This window comes from Siphateles boraxobius, unplaced genomic scaffold (assembly GCF_051911475.1).
Source record: "Siphateles boraxobius isolate OS27281-9 unplaced genomic scaffold, OSU_SipBor_1 59, whole genome shotgun sequence".
In the NCBI taxonomy this organism is placed as follows: domain Eukaryota; kingdom Metazoa; phylum Chordata; class Actinopteri; order Cypriniformes; family Leuciscidae; genus Siphateles; species Siphateles boraxobius.
The window spans coordinates 168,105-192,496 of NW_027509185.1; the positions used below are offsets into that span (position 1 = coordinate 168,105).

The window sequence follows — 24,392 nt, forward strand, 5'->3', positions numbered from 1 at the left end:
GTGTGTGTGTGTGTGTGTGTGTGTGTGTGTGTGTGTGTGTGTGTGTGTGTGTGTGTGTGTTTCAGAACATGTACCAATTTAATCCATGTACCTATTTATTAAAATTCAGACTATTCACTATTACAAAGGTTCTTTATTGGCATCAATGGAACCATGAAGAACCTTTAACATCCATGGAATCTTTCCATTGCACAAAATGTTGTTTATAGTGGAAAACGATTATTTATAGATAGTTAAAATGTTCTTCAAATTAAGAAGAAATTACTCTAAGAACTGATCATAGAAAGGTTCAAAAATGGTTCTTCTATGGAATCACTGAGAAAAAAAACTTTTGGAACCTTTATCTTTAAGAGTGTATATGTAAATCTAAAATCGTTAAAAAAAAAATAACAATGCAATCCTCACATACCCGTTTATAAGTAGGCAAAATAGAAATAGAAATACATGTAAAATCTTTAAAAAAAAAAAGGTAATCATCAAAACTTGCTTGCTGATGTCAGGAGGTAATTTCACTTTGCGCAACAAACAATTCATTATAAAAGTGGATGAAATTGCTTCAATTAGGATGAGCAAACCTGCACATAGCCACTGGAAACTAATCTAATGTCACATTGTATAATAAGAGACCTTTATTTTTCATTTCAACACATTTTCCTCCTGTGCATCATTGGAAAACTTTGAATCTGTGTTCAGGATACATTTTGGTTCCCATGCGAGTTTTTTTTTTCTAGTTTAAATTAAATTAAATAGATCGATATTTTATTTAGAATATATATGTCCATACCCTCAGTGGTTGAGCCCTTTGCAGTTCAGCTTTGAGTTGTCTCTCATCCATACCAATACTATTGACGCCATGTGTGTTGTCACAGTTTCTCTCTCTCTCTCTCTCTCTCTCTCTCTCTCTCTCTCTCTCTCTCTCTCTCTCTCTCTCTCTCTCTCTCTCTCTCTCTCTCTCTCTCTCTCTCTCTCTCTCTCTCTCTCTCTCTCTCTCTCAGGACAAAGTTTGGCCTCTTGCAGTTTGAAATGTGTTTCCACAGTTGAGAAAGCAAAAAGCTTTGTTCATAAGGAGCTGGAATCAGTAGCGAGACTGAAAGCGACGAGTTTTTGATTAATGAGCTTTGAAATGCCTCGCTAGGGGAAGCCGGGAAAGAGCCTGTTCTTTTAGAGACGGCTTTCCAGTGCTTACAAAGGCAGTGCCGCTTTAGGCTATTCATTACCACATTATAAGGTGCATTTTAAAATACATAGACCTATATGTATTAATGCATGCGCAGTGGTGTAGGTTAATGTTATATCAAACTGTTTATAAGACAAAACACTTGCTCTGTATCAGAATTGCCTTTGAGATCGCAATCTTTTAAAAAGCATGATTAGCAATACTTTAAACTGGAAAAATTGCAACACCAATATTGCTCAAGAAAAAAAAGCCTATAGATTTGCACATCGCACCAGTTTAGCAAAGGATGGCATCATTTTTACATTTAGGTAGGCTATTTAATAAGTAACCAGTGGGGAATTTTTCTGTGAAATCTCCCAATTTCCCAAATCATAAAAAAAAAATCGTTAATCTGTTTCTAATTAAATGGTGATGCACTTTACTTAATATTACCAAATTTAAATTGCAATGCCTGCTGAGGTTTGCTATTGTGTTTTGTGGACAGCCGTGACACGGGTGCGCGCACAATCACGCGCATCTGGATGGGGGTGAAAGAGAGAGAGAAGGTGCCTCCTTTGTTTACTATCCTTATGTTTCCAAAATGGCGCCTCCGCCTTTTAAGTTGAGCGATATCCAAGTTGGAAATCTATTCATATCCACACAATAATACGAAGATGTTAATTTCAATTGATCCTAAATCCTAAATATGAAAATGCATTAATGAATATATTGATGTGGCATTTGTAATTGCATGTGTTTAGCTTAAGCACTTTATTTACAAAATGTTTAACACAATAAAATATAACATTTCCATATCGCTACCATTTCATCATTTTATGCATGGACAGTGCAACTTACAAAATAACATTTATAATGGACGTGAGGATGTGTCGTTACGTGCTGGTGTTTGTTAACCATGGCAATAATTAAATATTGCCAAATTCCCAATGTAGCCTATAATAACAATAATTACAATTTCGAGATTCTTGTTAATTCTTCAGTTTCACAATATTTTATTACTGAATGAAGAAAGAAATACACCAGTCCCACATTGTATCACCTTGTTTTGCACCAGTTCAACGGCTTCTGCTCAAAATAAACTCTACAACTGTTATATAAATAATATACATGATAAGAAAAATAATGTGCATTACAAACGACAAATAATAAATATAATACTCAGTCAATATAAACGCTGGAGGGAAATAATAAATAACGGTATTTGTAATGGAGAAAACAGAAAGAACCCGTGAGAAGAACAAAGACGCAATGGTTCTTTTCCTCTACAAATCCCATCTCTATAAAGACGGATGCCTATACTGTAAAATCTACAGAACTTACCTTCAAGTAACACGTTATGGAAATTGCCCTCATTTTGCCAATACGGTTCTTCCAAGAACCAAACAACAAACAACCGCGTGTATCGTCAACAGTCAAGAGAAATGGACCCACAGCTATTTTTAAAAATAATTACAATCATAGCAGTAATAGTCATATCAATAATAATAATAATAATGATACAGGATAATACTGTATGTTCCTCTCAGAGTGTAGTTTTATAAATTAGTTTAACTAGTGAGGTAATAAAAGAGCGACTTTGCGCTTGGGATCCTTACAGATGCGTGAGTTTGGGCGCATCGGGCAGCCTTCCCTGAGACGCGTGGTGAGAGCTGAGGTCTGTGTATGTGGGGTGCGGGTCACACGGTCCGTGGTGGTGGTTACCCGGAATCTGAGCGGCACAGCTGTAGTCCACACTAGCGGATGAGGGATGGGGAAGATGACCGAGGTTGAACATGGGGCCCGAAGCTGGCATTGAGTCAACGAAGTTTCCCCCGACGTACACAGGGCTACTTTGTAAATTCGCATTGGCAAAGCTGCCGTTGCCCTGCATGCTGTGGTGCTCGTACTCTGTTCCCGGGTACCTTTTCTGTTGCGGTAAGCAGCCGCCCAATGGCGCCGTGTAGGCTGCCAAACCGTACATGTTCTGTTGCGGTTTGGCGAATGACGGCGGAGATGGCGCGTCGTAGCTTAGGCTGTTTGGAAGCTGACCAGAATATCCGATGTGATTCGAGCCACTTAACGGCGGGCTTCTGTCCGGAGAGTGTCCTAAGGGAGAATGCATTATGCCTTTAGATTTCTGATCTTTTTTGTACTTCATCCGCCTGTTTTGAAACCAGATCTTTATTTGGCGCTCGGTGAGATTGAGCAGATTGGCCATCTCCACTCTTCTGGGACGGCACAGGTAGCGATTGAAATGAAACTCCTTCTCCAGTTCAACTAGTTGGGCGCTGGTGTAGGCAGTGCGCACTCGCTTCGAGGCTGGGCCAGGTGGACTTTTGTCATCGCAGGGTTCTCCTGAACACAGAGAGCAGAAATGTGCAATGGATTAATTGTGTTACATCACTTAAAGGCCAAGGAAAGACAAACAAAAAGAACTAGGTCATAATGATAATAGTTGTCTGCAAGTTCAGTTCTGGGTAGATTTCGGCTTGGCCACACACATACCTGTGGTTGGGCAGTTGGTGCTTTTCTGCTTTGCGTTTTGGCGGGACTCTTTCATCCATGGGAAAATCTGCTTGGTGATGACTGGGGTGGCAGTGCTGGAGCCAGTGGAGCTGGGAGATTTCTTTTTTTGTGTAGAGTTGGTGTTTGGACTGGGTGAGCTGGCTGCTAAAGGAGCGGCCTGCTGTTGCTCGCTGATACTCTCTGGCTGGCTGTTGCCCTGGCTGGCACTTGGTCGCATACAACTTCCATTGATGTCTCCATTTTTATGTGCTGGTGGCCGGACTGATGTGGTTTGAATGGGGCAGATTGGATTTTGATAGTCATTCTCTATGCTGGAGGATGAGAAGCCTTGATGTGTAGAACCATATGTATAGGAGTCAGATTTAGGGTACGAATATCCTCCGAAAAGCCCAGCATTGTCGTAATAAGTGGCTTTCTGCATTGTGAAGGTTCAAACTAAGAGAGCCTGTGAACTCCTGTCCAGTTGCATGGACTTGTCAATCACGTGATTGGAGCTTCCCACAGATTTTCTGTCCTTTGACCTGCTGCGAAAGAAAATGAATCAATTTTAGCAAAAGATTTTGCGATTTTAACTTGAAACAATCGTTGATTTGAGATTCCAAAGACTTAAAAACATCCTATTTACATTCACATTTTACATTCCCTTTCAAGTCTAAACATCATGTAGGTGAACCAGACCCCACTGCAAATGAAAACAGCCCATAGCATTTTCACTTTTTAAATATGAGATGGAAATACATTTCTCCAAACTCTGCAATTTCTGGTGTTAGATGTCAAGCAATATTCCCTATTCCTCTTGAATTTGTAGATTTCATAAGTGTTATCTTTTTGCTTGTTTTCTTTTTTTCTTAATGCACTTAATGCGAAAGATGGCAAGCTAAAGTTATGAGGAGAGTGTGGGGGGGGGGGGGGGGGGTATTCATTCTATGTGGCTTCCTTAGCTGCACTATTAAACTTAACATTAATTTCTTATTTTCATCTTGTGATAGTGCCTTTAGTCAAATATTGTTGCTCTACAGAAAAATGGTCTCCTAACTCTTTGCAAATTAGGTTGGGAAAAGGCCAAATTGTACACAGTTTTGCACCATTGTCTTTTCTTTTTTAGTTGAATGTTTTAGAATGTTTAAAACATAAACAAATCACCATTCACCATTTCTAAACAGTAATAGATCTCATTTTGTGATCAGCCATTTTTCGCAAGGCCTCTCTCTCTATTTCTCTCTCTCTCTCTCTCTCTCTCTCTCTCTCTCTCTCTCTCTCTCTCTTTTTTTTTTTATTTTATTTTTGACAAACCAACCCCCTTCATCTTTTCACTTTCAGAACTCTAGGCAAGAATGACACAAAACGGTTAAAGTTTAACTTATGCTAAAAGTACCCCATTGAGTGAAACGAGACGGCAGCAGAAGGAGAATCAGCATTTCTCTTCAAACAATATCCCATTCTTTCCCGACTCGTTGCTCACTACTAGACATTTTGGGGGGGTCGTTCAAAGGAATAGAACAGAAAACATTCTATTTTAAATCTATTCTTATATTTTAAAGAAATATCTACTCGTAACATAACGGGGAGAAATGTAACGTAGTTTGAAACCACTTAGAGATTCGGGCTAATAGTTTGATCGGTTCACATTAATAAAGTTTATCGATTGATTTTTGCTAAGTTTCATATTTAACTGGTCTGTTCCTTGCTCTTGTTTGTGAAAATGATACGAAAATACAATTTCATAAAGAAAATGCATAAAAATCCGAGATATAAATGATAAGAACGCAAATAAATGTTGTGATTTCTATAATAGGCTATCGCAACTGATACATGTAAACAATGTAGGCTATAATGTTTAGATTATTATATTAGTTTATTGGAAAGCTTTTGGAACACTCTGTAATACAGATTTTAAATGTATCTGTATCATTACAACATGTCAGCTTCGATGTTAGGCTTGTTTCCCACCGATTTGAGTAGTAAAATCAGGTGGATTACCAAGAATGCGAATGTAGCAAATGTTGGTAGCAAAGTCCTTCCACAAACTGAGAGCCCAATGTGCAATACACCACACCAAACAGACTTTCTTTCTTTCTTTCTTTCTTTCTTTCTTTCTTCTTTCTTTCTTTCTTTCTTTCAAGATAGGTTTTCGCCCAAGTGACTGTAGCTCGTGCTCAATACAGTAGTTATTAGACGGCCTGAAGCTCCACACGATACATATCAATGCACCTGTCATTGTAGAGCCCGACAAAATTTATGAGTGGTCATGCTAGAGCCGTAAATGCCTCACAGAGGGGCGAGAAGAAAAGCACTCCTCAAGACTTGGGACCATCAGAGTGGTAAAACTCTAAGCGTAGGAGGATGGCTGGGGGCAAGAATGTCCCGCTACAAGCAGAGCCCTCAGCCCGCCGGTATAAATCCAGCTACTGCACTAATTCACACACTCTTGTCTTCAACCTTCTTTAACTACTTGTAATGGAACACACTTTTGGCCAATTGCGCGGATAGCCGTGGATTTTAGTAAAGGATACTCTAAATTAAGAAGACAGTGCAGTTCGGATTGGAATATTTGTTTTGGTTTTTGCACGCATGCTTTTTTGTTTTGTTTATTTAATTATTTTCTATATCAACGAGATAGCATTGCAATTGCATGTTATACTTTGCTCTAGATGTAAGTGTAAACTTGAAATTGCATGGGAAAAACAAGTAAATGATTTTTAAGTAAAATTGTTAATTTGTTGTCTAAGCTCAGAGCGACACAGGAATTTTAATTTAACACGTATTATTTTTTATGGCCCATAAGTTTTTATGGGCTGTGTTGCAAGCTATGAAATATGGAGTCACAAGACAGTGCACGGCAGGTTATGAGTAATACATATTATTGTTTATTTTCAGTGCAGACTTAAATATATAGACATCTCTTACCGCAGTCTGTGGTTTCCTCTCCCCTCTTTCTCCTCAAGCAATCTTCATAATTTATACGGCGACCTAGAGAATAAAAATGATTTTAATTGTTGTTATTTTTTCCCCATCCAGCTCCCCGTTTAATAAATAAGGGCTGTTCTAATAGATTATATGTTATACTGCTGAGTAGCCTATTTTACGTTTGCAAAATGACAGCTATGGTTGAGTCTTTAATTCTGAATGTGAATGTACGGCCATCAGCGATGCCACCACAAATTTATAACATTTTTACATGATGTCCCATTTATTTAATTAACTGATTTATTTTTCCCCTAGAAGATTAGACTGCTTTTGAGATAAGTCAAAGATGTAGCTGCATAAGAGAGAGAGAGAGCGAGAGAGAGAGAGAGAGGGAGAGAAGAAGAAAAAAACCCGACATAAGCGATTTTACACAAAGAGATGCTGGCCAAAATATTTAGCACTCATAAGCCTTTTGGGTGACCTTTGGCTTCCTCTCCAATAACTCACTGATTAATGAACAACGGACGGAAGGGACTCAAGTCACAATGCAATCCACACCACACAACTTTTTCACCGTTGATTTTAAAACCAAGCGCGAGCCTGAAGACGAGATTTTAATCCTCATCCTACCAGACAGACGACCTGTTCAGTTTCACTCTGAAAATCCTTACGAAAACATGAGACGAGGACAACACCTTTCAACTAGCCTATGGGATTAATAATACTATTACTATTATTGTTATTTGGCGATGGATCGCAACATGCATGTAGCCTGTATTTTAAACTGGTGTGTCACGTTCAAAGTCTTAATAGGATAAATGTGGCGAACAAGTCAGCCGAACAAGGTCTGCCTTTATCAGGCGAGCGTGTTTTCGCCCACGCACTCCCACGGTAAGTTTGGTACTCATAATAGAACAATAGGCGGTAAAAAATAATGGACCCTGGAAGTCGGTCTGTAAATAGATACATGTATATATCTGCTACTAATTTGCATGTATCTCTTTTGTAGAAAAGTGTTTTTATGGCAATAATTTTAGGCCCTAGTGAAGTTGTAATGGAAATAATGTGTGCATTAATGCCAACTTAATGGGGAGGGGGGGTGTGGGGGATCCCGAATCATCTCACAAATCATGTAGAATCGAAAACATATACGTTTGTGATTGAGCCTCAACGTATTGGTAAGATATTGCAAAATGCAAGGTCAGAACTGAATGTTTTGTGAACTCCATATGAAACAATAAAAATAGGCTAATCAAAAGCGCTTGTTGAAAAACTGTTATTTATTTGTAATAATCATTCCGTAAATAGAGCTCATTTGCTAAACGGGCTTAGAAAAATATAAGCCTGATAAACAACCATATTAGTTCTAGATTGTCATTGCATAGCATGCTTTTGCTTCATGTGGCAAAATAACCAACTTTACATCTTAATTAATTATTTCATCTTAACTGAATGTTTGCTCTTATATTGCATGCGAAATAGGGTTTCCATTCAAAATGCATGTAATGTTTTTGAATCCAAAAATTTGGTATAAATTACAATCTAAATCAGAGAGACTGATTTAAATGTATGGAAACATGGATGTTTAAAATAATACCCTAAGCACATATGTCAAGTGTAAAATCGCATTGACTATAATACAAATTAAAGTGATTAACGATCTCACAATGTATGACAAGATGTTTTATCATGTGCATGGCTAACTCAGCTACCATAATATGTAAAATGAAATAGCAACTCTAAAACTGTATGACTGAAATGACCTTAAATGTAAAACCTCAAAAAATAGACAAGGTTGCACAATGCTGAAAAACTAGTCTTGCATTTTTACCTCTATATCTTCAAATCGTACTTGCTTAGTTGGTAGGCGATGACATTAATAAAGATCAGCTGCTTTGAATGGAATAAATCATATTTTTACGCCGGCCTAATGTAAACCCACGCTTAAAGGTTACGTTTTGCCGTGCAATTGCTTACCTGTGATGTAAATTTATTATATAGCCGTGCTTCTTAGTCTCAATATCTCTCAGTACAGCTGCTCGGATATATCCTTCACCCTTTGTCTATAGACAGTACTGTCTTAAAACTGATCTCGCGGTTTTCCAGTCATTTCCATATACCAATGCAGACAGTATTCCCGAAAGAATGGGAGCCACTCACTCAGCTACCAATAAAAAGCCAAGAAGGTCTTCTTATTCCAAAACGGAATATTACTAGCAATCAACTTCCCATTGGAAAAAAATGACGGTTTTACAGAGGCAGGCTCAGCGAACGAGTCGACATTACTATATTTCGGAAACCTTATCATGACAAATAAAGGCGCTGCCTTAAAATACAAGCATATTTGTTCACGTGATCCGGATCGCAGATTGTCCTGATTGAGACTGCTACTCCAACCAGCTTCACCTCACAAATACATTTAAAAAGCAAGAGCACGAACATTCCCTCCAGCCGCACATCATTGTACAATGATTTTGCACAAGATCTCAGCCACTGTATCGGATTGTGTCATTATAAGGCAAATGCTATTGCTGTTTATTATATTCTTGCAACCCAGGCATAATAAAAGAATAATAAAAAAAACGTTCAAACGAAGCACAAAACATTTGTTTTATCGTTACGTTGTCTTTATTTGAAAGACAATTTTTGGATAATCCGCGCAATATTTTTTTTCTTCACTCCATCGTGCCTTATTAAATATCTTAATTTTTCTTTATTTCTGTTTTATCATTATTAACGCAGTGTTATGGGCCTGTGGATCGGACAATCTTTCAAAAGCAGCAATATTGTGATTTTTTATTTTTCTTACTTTTTGCTCGCTGTTTTGAAAAGAAATCCGGCTTGAAGAAATCTCTGAAATATTGTTTGACTATTATGGTTTAGGCAATGACAGCCTGTGTAATAATGTATGACCTCGTCAGCCAGAGAGATTCATCAAAATCATCCCAAATTCTATATTGTTCTTCTCAAAAAGCAAGAGTGTGTATTGATCCCCATATGTGAGTATGAAGAGTAAAAATAGGTATTTTCAATGTCTAGATTTTTACTACACTCTTGGAAAATAAAGGTTCCAAATGGGTGTTTTAGCATCAATGTCACAGAAGAACCCGTTTCGGTTCCCCAAAGAACCTTTCAGTGATCGGTTCTTAAAAAATATGTTTTCCCCTTAGTGTGAAGAACATTCTAAAAATCTGAAGAACCCTTTTCCTCTATAAAGAACCTTGAATGTTCCATAACTGTTATGGAACCGTCGATAGGCTACCAATAAAGAACCTTTATTTTTAAGAGTGTATAATTGTGCATTTAAATACATTTTTGTTTTATTGTGTTTTCTAATCACCTCTAAAATACATTAAAACTCTCTCACCCTTCACTTTCTTTCTTTTTTAACATAACATAATTTAAGCGGTTAAATGCAAGTCGGTTAGGTATGTGTAGTCTGAGTCCGAAAGCTTGCTTTTTGGCTGTGCTGTATGGATAAGTACTGGATGGAAAGATGGAGATGAAACGATTGGGAAGGCGGCCGAGCGCAGGATTGTCCTGAGGAGAGGATGCGAGTCTTCTCCCCTTGCAGCATATGTTCACGGGCTAATAAAAGTGAAAGATTTACAGTCCATGCCCGGCCCCCAACAGCCTCTCACCCTTTCAGGAATTACTGAGCATGATTTACAACGATGCAGATCACCGTCATCCCTCTCCAACAGCTCCAAACACTTTGTGGATAGATCTACGATCACAATGCACCATTACTAAAAACAAGTGGAGTTTTGTCACAAATGAAATTGTATTTGGATGCATGCCTTTTTTTTTATAATTATTTACTGTTTTTATAATGTTTGTCAGTATGCAAAATCCACTTATTCAGGCAATTCTTCACGCCAATAACTATGTGATGATTTCCCAGATAGACTTCTACAATGAATTCAAGCTTGTGTCCTTTTTTATCAAACCATGTCTCCACAAATGCTCACTACTAAATCGGTAAAGAACAGCGTCTATGACGGATTATAAATCAAAAATAGGCCCTCGTTAAAGCCCTAAGCTAAACACTCACGCACTGGACTTCACAATTTTATCGCTACACAGATGCATCAATATAACATTACATAAGAAATTATTTACTAGCCTGCATTTAACGCTTCAAAAGTAAAAGTATTGTTACTGGAGAGTTTTTTATGTATTGACATAGGATTGTGCTCCATGCTGAAGCTAAGAAAGAAAAAAATCACAATGAGCCTGAAGTTGTCTCAGTCAGTCCGAGAGGAAGACTGAATCAAAGGACACCATTTATCAAAATTCTGACAGATATGTTTATTCGATGTCTTACAGCAAATATTAATCTTAAATGTTTACCTACCGATCTTCCATTGGCTGAAACGCTGTACGAATGTGCAGGTTGCGGTGGTGTGAGATACAGGACCGTTTGGATATTATTTTCTTGGATCTCTTCAGTTTTCAAGTCTGATAGAGTCCTCGCGATTAATGACGACGCCGTGTTTCTAGGGGACGTGCTGCATTAATTATTTAGACAATCACGTGGTCAAACAAAAAAGATACAGAACGGAACCATACACCGAATTCTATCTTGGGATGTCGACACCGCAGGTTGATTTATCTTAACGGGTTGTCTCGAAGGGCGAAGACATTTTCACCGAACAGCTGGAAATCAAAAATGGCCGTTTGAGTTCGCATTGTGCGAGCGGCGGTAGGCTATAGTCGGTGCAGAGTCATTGCAAATGGAACCGCGTATGGCTCCCATTTATTCTGTTCAGACATCCATGTCAATACTCAGAATGCCTTGCGTACTGAAAGACAATGGAGAGATCCCCTGTGTTTTCACAAGGGTTCAAAGGCTCTTTAAACAAACTTATATATATATATATATATATATATATATATATATATATATATATATATATATATATACACACACACACACACACACATGACACATCTAACATGGTTGTTAATGTTTTGCCTATTCAAGCTGCAATAAACTTTACATTTTGTCCTGGAGGTGTGTTGGTGATATTATAATATCTGTTTCTGTTTCCCTCTCTTTCTCTCTCTCTCTCTGACTCAAGTGTCTTTACATTGACAAAGTATTGGTAATTTATAAATTACACACACACACACACACACACACACACACACACACACACACACACACACACACACACACACACACACACACACGCATTTACTCACATTAAATGTGAACCTCAATTAAAAAAAAGTTTATAAAATAATAGCAAATAGAGAAATATTCTCAACCTCTCTACACACACACACACACACACCACACACAGACACACACATACACACACACACACACACACACACACACACACACACACACACACACACACACACACACACACACACACACACACACACACACAAACTCGTTTCCAAATTGTATATTGTAACCCTACCACTAAACCTACCCATCACACAAAACTTTCAGCATTTTTACATTTTCAAAAAACATCACTCAATATGATTTATAATCAGGTTATAAATCCAAAAAATGTCCCCACAAGGTCAGAAATTAATGGTATTAATATTTTTGTGGGACATTTGGTACCCACAACGTACCCTATGCCAGGCCACACACAAACACTAAACTATCAAAATGAGGACATTGCATATACTTCTTTATTTTTACATAAAACTAAGTTATAAATACTATAGCCTTATCATAACCCACGAACTTCATTTGCTTGACTTTTTTCATCTTTTCTAATGAGGATATCCCCAAAAGGAGGCTTTGGGAGATTTTGTCAGGTTTAGCTCACTTCTGGCTACAAAATTTGTCCCAAATATATAGTTAAATATAAAACACGACAGTATAGCTAAACGCACGCACACACCAAGCACACAATTTCGGTGCTGATGGACAACGCTGTGAACAAAAAATAATTCATACTAAGAGAAATTTGTATTCAAAAGATAGAACTCTGCTGTTATGTAAAAACACCCGTGGTATTGCTTGCTCATAATTATCTCTATAAAGAGAAGAGGAACCTAGGCTACATCTATGCCTACATGAACGGTTTATCAATAAAGCTTTGACTTAATGAAGCAAAACATATGGTGGTTTATTTATGATTTGTAGTTTTACCATGATCCCAAATCAATGTAACATAGGCTACCACGTTGTTAGGTGCAATAGGCTATAGCCCTTTTTTAATGTGCAGGATTATGCAGAATCTAATAACAAATTCGAAAAAGTTACACGCGGTGTGGCAAATAATCACCGTTTAAAAGCAAATGTTACTACAGAGTAGGCTACACACACTTTTTTTTTTTTTTTTTTTTTTTTTTTTGGTGCATCTCTGTGCAAAAGGCGTCTGAGAGAAGCGACTGAAGGTCCATCAGGTCACGGGTGTAGAGGTCAGTGCTCGCGGCTCAAAAGCGTCAAATGCAACAGAAACTCTGTCCTCTGGATGAACCTGCCCGCAAGGCTTTTGTTGAACTTCTGTAAAAATACCTTTTCATGCTCACAACGTGAAGGCTTCAGTGTGAAGACTCCTTCGCAATGCATGTATGGCTCGTGTTTTTGTTTAAGGAGACAAAGACACCACAAAGATAGCAGAGCGTCTGAGTTTAATCACTGTTGGAAAGTCATTTCCAGATTCGACACAAATCCCTTTAAAAAAATAAAACAAATAACAGTGTGTATGAAAGTGCTTGATAAAACGTGTGTGTCCTATCTCATGAGTTTCTAGATTCAACACAATACGACGCAGTTTGAGTGAAACCTCTCTGCATAATATTTATTTAATTACTGCAAAATATGCTTGTAGAAAATATGCCCAATATACAGAAATATATACACATATATAAGAACTTAAAAACTGAATTCGATAGCTAATTATGGAACGGACAAGCACGTTCTCACAGAACATAAAGCTTTTAACATTATATTTAATAAATAGAAAGTTCAAACATCTTGAGGGCTAAACGTGTCTAAAATGGGAAATAAAAAGCGGCTTTTCAAGACTTTCAGGTAATATTCGGAAGACAGATATACTGTTCTTTAATGTTGTTTACAAAGATGTCGGGCGGGATGTATAGTAAAGTATAAGGCATGGGATATTTGTTGTTTCTGGATTAAATATGTCATTTTAAAAAGCTGCAATAAACAATTGTAAAACACCTATAACGAAATTCTTAAAAATCACGAACAAGCTAAAAATTACTTGACTGAAATAGTCTTTTAGAGAGTAAACCTTTAAAAAGGCGCGCACACTACACGCGAGGTTCAGAATGAAATTTCTTCAGCTTTTCAGTCTACAAATAAATAATTTAAAAAAACGATTTTCTTCTTATCATTTACTAATTATATTTAGTTTTTATTACTTGCACCCAATTGACTCAAGTATAAAAAAACATAATTTATTATACACTGGACATTTCCTTGCTTGAGTTCTCTTTAATGATTAAGTTAAGATAAATTGTCGCGCCATAGGCGTAAACTTGCCACAATAAGTTTAAAAAAGAGGAAAGGGTGATTAAAATACAGAGATTTTTTTTTAAAACTTGTGAATAGTGTCAATAAAAAGAACCATGCTCTTCGAAAAATTTGGCAAGTTTGTGTAAAATAGCGTGAGTTTTCTGGCTTTATTCTGTACCTCGTTGTGGCATGTGAACCTCATATCCTCATATCCTCTTTGCTTCGGTTACAAACGGTTACAATATTGGAAATTGAAATATTTAACGCATATCAGTTTTTCACGCTGCATTTAGTCGTAGTGTGTGCTTCTTCTCAGTTTTTGGCACTTGTACCCAACATGTCATGATTTGCTACCATGCACTGTCAAATAAAGCATTGTCTATTAGGCTACATACAGTTGATCTGTACATCTGGAGGGAGGGAGAAAGAGATATCCACTTATAAAGTTGTGATCTCTGTCTGGTTGTCCTTCTGAGCGTGTTGTGCATGCTGATTCCCAACTGACGCCGATCTTCCTTTCGTGTTAGGGAGTTTGTGGTCCTTTTTCCATTTCATTCTTCTGTTCTGAAACCAGATTTTAATCTGTCGTTCAGAGAGACACAGGGTGTGCGCGATCTCAATGCGACGCCGTCTCGTTAGATACCTGTTAAAATGAAACTCCTTCTCTAGTTCGAGAACTTGCTGTCTCGTGTAGGCTGTCCGAGATCGTTTGGGTTCAGGTCCTGTGTAATCCGGGTTGACTGAGAAAGACAAAAACACATTTCTGTTAGAAAAAAATAACCCAACTATCAACAAAAAATCGCTCATTTGAGCTTTTGCAAAATAAAAACAATGCCCGCTCGTTTGAATTTGATCGAACAAATTCTCAGAACTCGTCTAATTTTAGTTTAGGTGAATTAATCAAAGTTCATCATTACTAAATGATTCAGTTCAAAGCTTTGGGCCAAGTGGACTACAGTAGTGGCCAACACAGCTAGCGGCCTATTTCCTAAGCAATAAAAATTTATGGCTGGTGTAATTGGCGGCCCCTTCAGAGGAACCCATAAATATTTCACTGAATGGTTTTAACTGTGGCTAAAACAGCAGAACAGGACTGGCCTACAAGAGAGTGAATCTTACCCGTAGTAACGTGCACTTTCTTCATCCATGGGTAAACTACGGCAGGCTGCTTGGCTGTTATCCCGTTCTGGCTCTTTGTGTTTTGCGGTTGTCCGGATATTTGGACCGCGGGACACTGCTCAGTCTGTGCGGGGAAAGGGCTGTGTTGGCCGGCTTGATCCTGCGCTTGACCCCGCGGCTGAACCGATGAGCCCTGGACAGTGTTACAACTGTAAGGCTGCTCAGAGTAGTTTGACCGTGAATAGAGTCCGGGATGCTGGAAACCAGTGTCCTGCGACGGACTGTAGTAGCCCGGGCTCTCTTCAGGTATATAGCTGGTCTGAGAATATTCCTCACAAGGAGGAAATTTTGGATCCACATACTTGGAGTTCACCATGTACGAACTCATGGCCATTAATTTCTGAAGGTAGGAAATACTAATTTTTCTCGAGTTGTCTTTTTTTCCTCCCTCCATAAAGCCCTCCTACTTGCTGTCAACTGAATAAAGTTAGGCTACCATGTGACCAGCTTGGCCAATCGAGGTGGAGGGGCTTCATCAACAGAGAAGAAGCTGTGCACACCTAGTAGTAAATTTCACAAACTTCACATTATCTGTCAATTAGGTGATAATCTGTCAATGGTGATAATATAATATCAAATTTAACTGATTAAATACCCGGTCTGAGTAAGAAGAAGAATCCCATCACATGGGAGGATCCCAGACTCTTACAAATACTTACAAATAAAGGTTATTTATTGACTTCGATGGTTCCATTGAGAACCTTCAACATCCATAGAATCTTTACAATCCACAACCGGTTCTCCAAGTGGAAAAAGATTATTTACATTATTAGAATGATCTTCACACTAAGAAAAAAAAATGTTATTTTAAGAACTGTTCACTGAAAGGTTCTTCTATAAGTGCAAAAAAAAAAACTTTTGGAACCTATATTTTTGTGCACAGATTTTATTTTTAAGAATGCACACATTTGACCACATCATATAAAAGCATGTACTTGCATATATGTGCAGGAAGCCCAATTGAGAAATTAATATTCAACTAAGCTAAATCAAACTCAACCCAAGTGGTAAACAACAAAACAAGACAAAAGATAAAAAACGGTCCAAGGCACAAAAAGAGTCACATAAAGCCAGCAGACAATTGCTGGAGAGCGTCTTTGTCATGTAGAGGTCACTCAGAAGTTACTGGAGTCTCATCATTCCAGCGCTTCTCATCCTTTCAGTTCGCTGTATAGCGCGCCCTGGTTCGCCATCAATGCGCGTGCCAATCAATAATCAAACACCACAGAAAAGACAATAACCGCTTGCCAGTTCTTAAGGTAAGAGCAGGGGCATAGTACATGGATTTGCAAAGTTTGTTAACATCCATACAAAATATTGCTAATATTATTTAGTGCTCTCTGTCTTATAAGAGGGGCGATTTTATTTCAATAAAATTTCATATTATATTGCACAAAATTTCAATAAAAGTATTCGGCAACACTATTTTACAGTGTTCCTGTTACACATTTTACATGTAGTTACTAACAGTCAATTATGCACAGTTAGGTGCAACTAACCCTAAACCAAATCTTAACCCTATCACTAATTATATAGTTAGTACACAGCTAATCGCTATTACTTAGTACTTCACTGTATAATTACTGTATAAAACACTGTAATATGGACACCTTAAAATAAAGTGTAACCAAATATTATATGCACACATTTAGTAAGATTCAACCGCTGTATAAATGGTTAAAGAGACTTGTTTCAGTAAGAACAGAAGCGAAGTACACATGATCAAAGCTTTTCCTGAGTTCAACCACATAATCATATTATGTAATTATATGCGTCTCATTTGATGTTCTTCACTGTACGAAAGTGGTTCTTCGCTGCCAGCTGCCATTTTCCAAAGCACATTGCAGACTATATTGCCCGTACATTAGATGGCAAAAACATTCAGTGGTCGAACACTCAAATAAGACGACGTTTTATTCGAAGTTCTTGCATCGACCATATACTCCCCTAGAACCGAATCTGTGACTGTAATTCTTTCACACAAATTCGGTTCTACAGGGTATATATAGACGACGACATATATTCGCTCAACAAACAAAACGTCTTAGAAAAAAATACAATGAAGCCGTTATTCTAACTCGAACATCAAGTGTTGCTAGTGTTTCACACAAGGTTCGCCTTGATTTAAAAAAAATAATAATAAAGTTCCGTACTTTTTCAATCCTCTTTTATTAATGTTTAACAGGAAGCAAAAATCATCAGATAGAGGCCCGCAGCTCCATTTCCAGACCTCGTGTAGCCTAATGCGTTCATATTTTTTAAGTAAATTAATCTAACTAATTCAATTACTAATTATTTCAATCTGTATCTCTAACAACACCACATAGAATTGAGCGCAATATTCATCCAGACCCAGGTACAGGATTGAGGGCTTTAGTGCCAGATGCTGTCATTGATCAGGTATAGCTTTAAAACTGTGTGCTGCACGTGAAGAAGCATATAAAGGAAGGCTAAAGGTCGAGAGGTCAAGCAGAATCATTTACAACACACATCAAAAAGTTTCATTATTTTTGGTAAGGCGACAGCAGTAGCGGAAAAAGAAGAAAAGTTCATGGATAATACATGACCTTCTCAGATAAGCAGCTCCTGTGGTCATTCCCACTCGGTCACCAGAGCCAACATATAATAAACCTGGGATCCGTTCAAAAATTAAGAATCAAGAACGCTCAACGTTTTCCTGCTTAGGAATTGAATAATTATCTATTTTTATTGTTAGGCTACTTCTAAATTTAACAGCGACGTTAACTTCAAGTTATTTTCATATATGAATTTACCATAATTTTCTTAAATCAAGCAGATTAAAAGTCGTATGAATTTTCATTGATTTATTTGATTAGCTGTCTGTTCATTTTGATAGAATATTACGCATTATGATTTTAAAATTTACTGATGATTATAGCATTTTAGAACAAAATAATAGGCTAGTGATTTAAAAGAGGTGACATTCTTTTTACTTTTTAGCAGGGAATTCATGCGTGATATTAGCTGTTTAATATATAACTTAATTTCTGTATGTTTTTATATTTACCAAGCATAAAGACAATGTGCGTTTTAATACGTGTTTTTTATCAATGTTTGTGAGACAGCGTGACCCGTGTTTCACCTTGCTTTGCGACTCGTTCAGGCAGGTCAAAGCCGAGTTACTGATGAACAAAAGAATCAGAGTCACATCTGATTTTAAATGAAAATATCTCCATTTGTATATATATTTATATAATTCACATGCATGCACATAGGGGTTTCCATGATATAAACAGTTTTAATTATTATTTCCCCCCATGCGACGTTAACCAAGTTGCAGATTTATTTATGCAGATTTGTGGATTGAGACGGTCTTTCTCTATTAATCGACATTAATACATTTTTTTAATAATAATAATAATAATTTCAACTCACAAGGGAATTAGCCACAGTTTCGCTATCAACGAATGAAATATAATGTCAAACCTTTTAATAGGCTACAAAATATCTTGAGTATTGGTCATATAATGTAGGCCTACATATAGTCTTATATTTTAAACTTCATATGCTATTAGACTGAAGTTTGATTTAAAATGATTTAATATAATTTCGTTGTTTCACTGACATTGTATGTGGAAATTATGTATTCTATATTTTATAACATTCACATTAAATTGCGCGTCTCTGCAAATCTGAATTCAGATAATTTAACTGAACAGGACTTTAGATGTTTTTTCTGACCAGCCATTGTATCAGAGATGAAAATTAATGTAAAGTATGAATGGTAGGGTCAAAATGAGAGTTTCTTTGCTTGGGGGCGCTAGAGAGCTTGTCAATAAAACCCTGCTATTATAGAGTTCACTTACAAGTCACGAAAGCGCATGCATCGAATAACTGAGTTATATTAAAATGAATGGTACACTATCTAATAACAAACAGAGCGAGATACATAACAGGTGCAAATAAGTACAAATAATTTGCCAATTCAAAGAAAACAAAAAACACTCACCCTCAAATAGTTCCGACACGAATATCTGGTAATCAAAAGACAACTCTCAATTTAGACCAATGTGTATATCACACATGGAAGAAAATCATATTTAATATGCGGTCTATTTTACTTTCCTCTTATTAACAAATCATGAAAAGTAAAGCAATTAATGAAAAAATGCTGATGCTCACGTATTAAAAATGTGTATTTTACCTTCTTTAAATAATAACAATAATAGTAGTAGTAATAGGAATAGTAGTAATAATAATAATAACACAAATAATTTAATAAATACAAGCTAAGCCCTGACAAGTAATATTTCATAACGTGGCGCCACATTTGCACCAAAGCCGGACTACTGCATAACATTTACGTCACCTTCATCACAACCTATTTTTTCTCTAGTTATCCAACCACCCAAAACTGTGCACAACAACACAAGAGGAGTTCACAGAATGAGATCAGAGCTGGTTTGGCGGATAAGAGACCACAGTAAACATCATGGCACAATCCAACACGCACAAGTTCAGCGACGCATTGCCTATATATACTGAAGAACACACGCTTACCTCGGGAAGCAGGCGCGTCGCGTAAAGCGCAAATATCCATGATCACAACTCGCGTGGAGACTCTTTCCTCTGCAGCGACTCTGGGATCTTTTCCAAACCGTCTGAGCGACCTTTCTAATATACAATGTGAATTATATTTTGGCTTGTCAACTCCCTGGCCATAAAACAAAGTTTAATGGTATCACGTGCTTCCCCACAGCCATTCATGACAGCGCGCGGGTGCCATAAATAATCCTGAAAGTTGCACTTATTCAATAATGGCGATTACTCTGATCTCAGGAGGAAATAAAGACACGGGGTTCAATTCACATTCACTGCACTCACAGGGAAAACACACTGTCGAAAAACAGAGTTTATTTATTGTAGTATAGTAGACTAATGTCTGCTGTATGTTGTTTGTAGTATTATAGAATAGGCTAATAGTTATTTGGTGTAGCGTATTCTTGTGTTACTTCAGTCTGCTCGTTTTTTGCCAGAGTTCAGGACAAATGAGGTGTTTGTGAAATCTCTGACGTGTGAACTTATGGGAATATTTTTCTGACTGTAAATTTTTGAGAGGAAATAAAATAGCGCCATATGGCGGGTTGTCGATTTATGTGAAGTCAAAATGGCTATTGGGAAAGTTTCAGCAAATAATAGGCTATTATAACATTTACTGAAAAATGTTCTCACCTCTGTTTTTTTAAGGGATTAAACATTCAAAACGATATTCATCTAAATACATTACATTTTAGTAAATGAACAGTTAAATACATTTAATATGTTATTTGAGTGCATAACATGTGCAGGCATTCCGAGTGTTTCGGAACTTCAAACTCTATGTCTACAATCACAAATATTGTAAAATGATATTTTTCTATTGTTTATTTTTATTTTTATATTGATCTAAAACGTAAAACGACTTTATGTCAACACTGAAAAATGATTCAATCATAATCAATAATTCAATACAATATCTATAATATAAGTATACTAATTCCAACTGTTCTCACACAGTTCCTTTTTATTTCGTTCTAAAAAAAAACATTTCTATCAGTTAATAAAGGAACTGTGTGACTTGTGTCACATGACTGCGACAACCAATCACAGTCACAGGAAATGAGCTCAAGGACAAAGATGCAGATAGCGGACAAGCAAGTGCCCGAGTGTTAGACAACAGCGCCGCCTGCCGACTTAAGCAGACACTGCACGGGTGTTCGGGCTTTCTTTTTTCTTTCTTTTTGCACCGCTGCTCATACAGAAATAGAGAACTGAACAACTAAGATGTTTTTTATTTTATTTTACATATAGACTATATTTTATATAACACATCAGTGTTTTAAATAATGCATGAAAAAAATACAATAAATATTACTGCCATATTTTACAGAACATATTTGTTATTTAATATTTAGATAATAGGCATATTTAATGTAATGTGATTTAGGTTTTAATTCTAACTCTAACCCTTTAAATGTTGTGTTTTTAAAAGCTAAATTAGCGAGAATCTTTGCTGCGATGCAGATCGCGTGGTTATAAATGTATGGAGAATTCTAGACTATAAATTGCATTTTGAACTGTTGTATTGCAGTATAGATATATTGTTCAGAAGTGAAGTGAATGTGAAGCTCGTTGCATGAACTCGTTCAGGCTCCTCTAACGCTATCTGTTTTGCCGCATTGCAGTGAGGTTGTAAATACCTCTGCCTGTCAGCTGACTGTGAAATACTGTCTTTGTCCCGCACAGCCTGTCTCTCCCTTCCAGAAAAAAACTGCGCCATTCTCACCATTAAGGGAGGCATACATTAAAACGCACAACTGCACCGTCCGCCACAGGTTTCCAAACTTTCAAAATCATTATTTTATATTGTGGATCTTTATTTCCATGCACAGATTAATTATATATAAAATAACGACGCCTGAATATATAAGAATCATTATTTGTATGCACAAATTAATTGTAGGTAGAATGGCTGTGAATCATTATTTGTATGCACAGATTAAAGATTTTCTATAGCCTATATAGGCTATATTTAATCTGTGCATTAAAATAATGATTCACAGCCATTCTACTCAGACTTCATTATTTGATATATAATTAATCTGTGGATAAATAGCCTAAGTTAATAGCCTTAATTTAAATAAAATTGTGTGTTAACTACTTGTAAATCCACGAATCTGCTTGCAATAATCGTCACTGCTGAACAGTCATCTTTTGAAGGTTTGCATTACATTTGTATTTCAGAATTTTTGAAGATTTGCTGTTGGCTCATTTGAACGACAACAATACTTCAACTACTGCTAAAAATAATGCTAATAATATCAGTTATTTTGGGAAGTATGAATTTATTCGTAAAGGTTCATGTTTTTCACATTAAGATCAAATCAAACGTGAGTAAAAATCACATTTTAAGATCTAGTGAAGAAAGCCGTCAGCATTTAAAAAACACAATAAATACTACAGCCCTCTTCTAGCTTTTATTACAATCCAAAAATAACTAATTGAGTTATCTGCAAAAAAAAAAAATACTGCAAAAACTGTAAGATTGTTTTTAATAAGATTGCTAATGCTGCCGTCCAAATCTGAAATTATAATCGCAAACCAATAACCTGCTGGTCCTGTACCTTCTGACTGACACAAAAGCATGTTCAATCTTATGAAATATAAACTTACCCAACAAAGCCCTATAATCCATGTTTTCCTCCTGCACTGCTGCTGAATATTGCGAAGCTGGTTTGAGATCAGTCGTCCAGTACTGTATCGTTGCACTGTTTAGAAATGCAACTCTTGTAGCAGCCGTCTAGCATCTGATCTGACAACAGCCTACGCAATCGGCCTCGAGTTTGTCTTCTCGATCTCTAACACGGATAGACATGCACGACAAAAAAAACAAAAAAAAAGGAGAGAGAGAAATTATATGATAACACTGTGTGTTTTGGATTTGTAGCCTTTAAGCCACAGATTGCAGTGGAAAAGTCGCTTGGGAAATCAGGAAAAGGGGTCACGAAGACGTTTGCGTCCTGCACATGACCAGTGGCATCCAATGACCGTCGAAACAGGCTCATAAAAAGATCTATTGCAAAGCTGTAAATTGTCTTCGAACAAAAAGGAATCTGGGCTGCCGCAAAGCCTCTAGTTTTTTTGCGCATATAATGACTGAGCCAGCTGCACTTCCTCAGCAAAGAAAATACAGTCACAGACATCTCTTTCTCTCTGTGTGTGTGTGTGTGTGTGTGTGTGTGTGTGTGTGTGTGTGTGTGTGTGTGTGTGTGTGTGTGTGTGTGTGTGTGTGTGTGTGTGTGTGTGTGTGTGTGTGTGTGTGTGTGTGTGTGAGAGAGAGAGAGATAGCAGTGAGAGAGAGAGAGTGAGAATGAGAGAGAAACAGAGAAATTGCAAACAAAACATTCTTAATATGCTGTTTCGAGTAGGTAAAATAATTCAAATTTATTTCAATGTAATTTAAGCCTAGCTAAAAACTGACCTAATAATCTACAAACACATGTTTCCCTAGAAAAACAAGAACCGTCGAACAATAAAAATGAATGTCAATTATATGTGCTAGTCTAACTCAAGTCTAAGTTAATGCTTACAATAGATTTTATTAGATGTGAATACGTAATAAATGCATTTCGAATCGATAGGAAACTAAATATATATGAAATGCCTTATTTTTTTATTAGAATATAGAATACTAGCCTAATAATTGATTATTAACCTATACATTTTATAAACAGCAATATAAAATGGACAGTTCTGAATATGGTTCTCACAATCTGCTTTGAGCAAAACGATCTACGAACAAATGAACATAGAAAAGATTCCGAAATCTAGATAATTTGTCGGCGTTTAAATTTTAAACACATTTGCCACTTTTTACTTGTGGGTCAAAACGACTGATACTATAAACAATTCAGTGGACGAAGTTTTACAATACTCAACATATTACATATAAATAGCGATGACTAGGCTATGCACTTTTTTAACCCAAATAATAGGCTATAGCCTATAGGCCTAATGAAAAGTATTAACAAATCACTTTATTCATGGCTGATAATGCGAAATCAAATAACACTCTCAAAAATAAGTAGTCTAGGTTATAGTATACATTCATTATTGGCCGGAATTTTTAATCTAAATTAGCTTATTGACCTTATTTGGACACATCAGTTAAAAGCTGCATTTTTTTACGCGTGAGATGTTGTCACCGCAGGCAATTTAATGCAAAAAAAATCATAAATAGCTGCCTGCATAAATAGGCTACATGCTTCTGAACATGCTTTCTATAGATGGACAGACATATAGGGCCTATCTCAAGTTTGCATAGAATAGCTAATGGGGAGGTATGGAAAGGTAATGGTGGTGGGGGTCTTAAAAGGGAGCGCCTTTATAATCAAAGTAATCTGGAAACAGATTTTATGGCAGACAACCTTGAAGTTTCATCCAAGGGAACATCTGAGAGACGGGGGCGAGCGCTGATTTAGGTATACTGGTTCCGAGCCAGTATCACTACTGGACGATTTACAGGCTCGGTATTGTAGCGACCCGGTCGGCCTCGCAGTGTCGTAAAAACCCGCTGTCTGTGAAAGTTATCGTGTGCGTAAAATAAAGAGAGGTCGCAGTGACACGTAATTCCAGCAGGATTCGCCTGATAACTGGCGCTCTGTG

The 24,392-nt window shown here is 37.0% G+C and overlaps 2 protein-coding genes across 6 annotated transcripts; both read right to left on the reverse strand.

The window, feature by feature from the left end:
- Positions 1–742: 742 nt before the first annotated feature.
- Positions 743–22,708, reverse strand: hoxd3a (homeobox D3a). 5 transcript variants are annotated; one of them, XM_077206953.1, is made up of 4 exons: positions 22,401–22,708; positions 6,590–6,652; positions 3,662–4,203; positions 743–3,511 (listed from the first exon to the last, which is right to left on the reverse strand). In XM_077206953.1, exons 3-4 carry the CDS (start codon positions 4,101–4,103, stop codon positions 2,769–2,771), a joined length of 1,185 nt encoding a protein of 394 aa, XP_077063068.1. In that variant the 5' UTR covers positions 4,104–4,203; positions 6,590–6,652; positions 22,401–22,708; the 3' UTR covers positions 743–2,768. The 5 variants fall into 5 exon arrangements, with proteins under 5 accessions (XP_077063068.1, XP_077063067.1, XP_077063065.1 ...); XM_077206952.1 differs by lacking the exon at positions 22,401–22,708 and adding an exon at positions 10,947–11,199; XM_077206950.1 differs by lacking the exon at positions 22,401–22,708 and adding an exon at positions 10,947–11,199 and having other exon boundaries at positions 3,662–4,206.
- On the reverse strand, positions 13,184–15,961 carry hoxd4a (homeobox D4a). Its single transcript, XM_077206955.1, has 2 exons — positions 15,168–15,961; positions 13,184–14,788 (listed from the first exon to the last, which is right to left on the reverse strand). Exons 1-2 carry the CDS (start codon positions 15,619–15,621, stop codon positions 14,487–14,489), a joined length of 756 nt encoding a protein of 251 aa, XP_077063070.1. The 5' UTR covers positions 15,622–15,961; the 3' UTR covers positions 13,184–14,486.
- Positions 22,709–24,392: the final 1,684 nt, after the last annotated feature.

Bases quoted from the DNA above. Each gene is read 5' to 3' on its own strand.
- hoxd3a (XM_077206953.1), bottom strand. From the start codon at position 4,103: ATGCAGAAAGCCACTTATTACGACAATGCTGGGCTTTTCGGAGGATAT. The intron at 3,512-3,661 runs GTATGTGTGTGG...CTCTGTGTTCAG, and splicing joins CACCAACTGCCCAACCACAG to GAGAACCCTGCGATGACAAA.
- hoxd4a (XM_077206955.1), bottom strand. From the start codon at position 15,621: ATGGAGGGAGGAAAAAAAGACAACTCGAGAAAAATTAGTATTTCCTAC. The intron at 14,789-15,167 runs GTAAGATTCACT...TGTCTTTCTCAG, and splicing joins GAAAGTGCACGTTACTACGG to TCAACCCGGATTACACAGGA.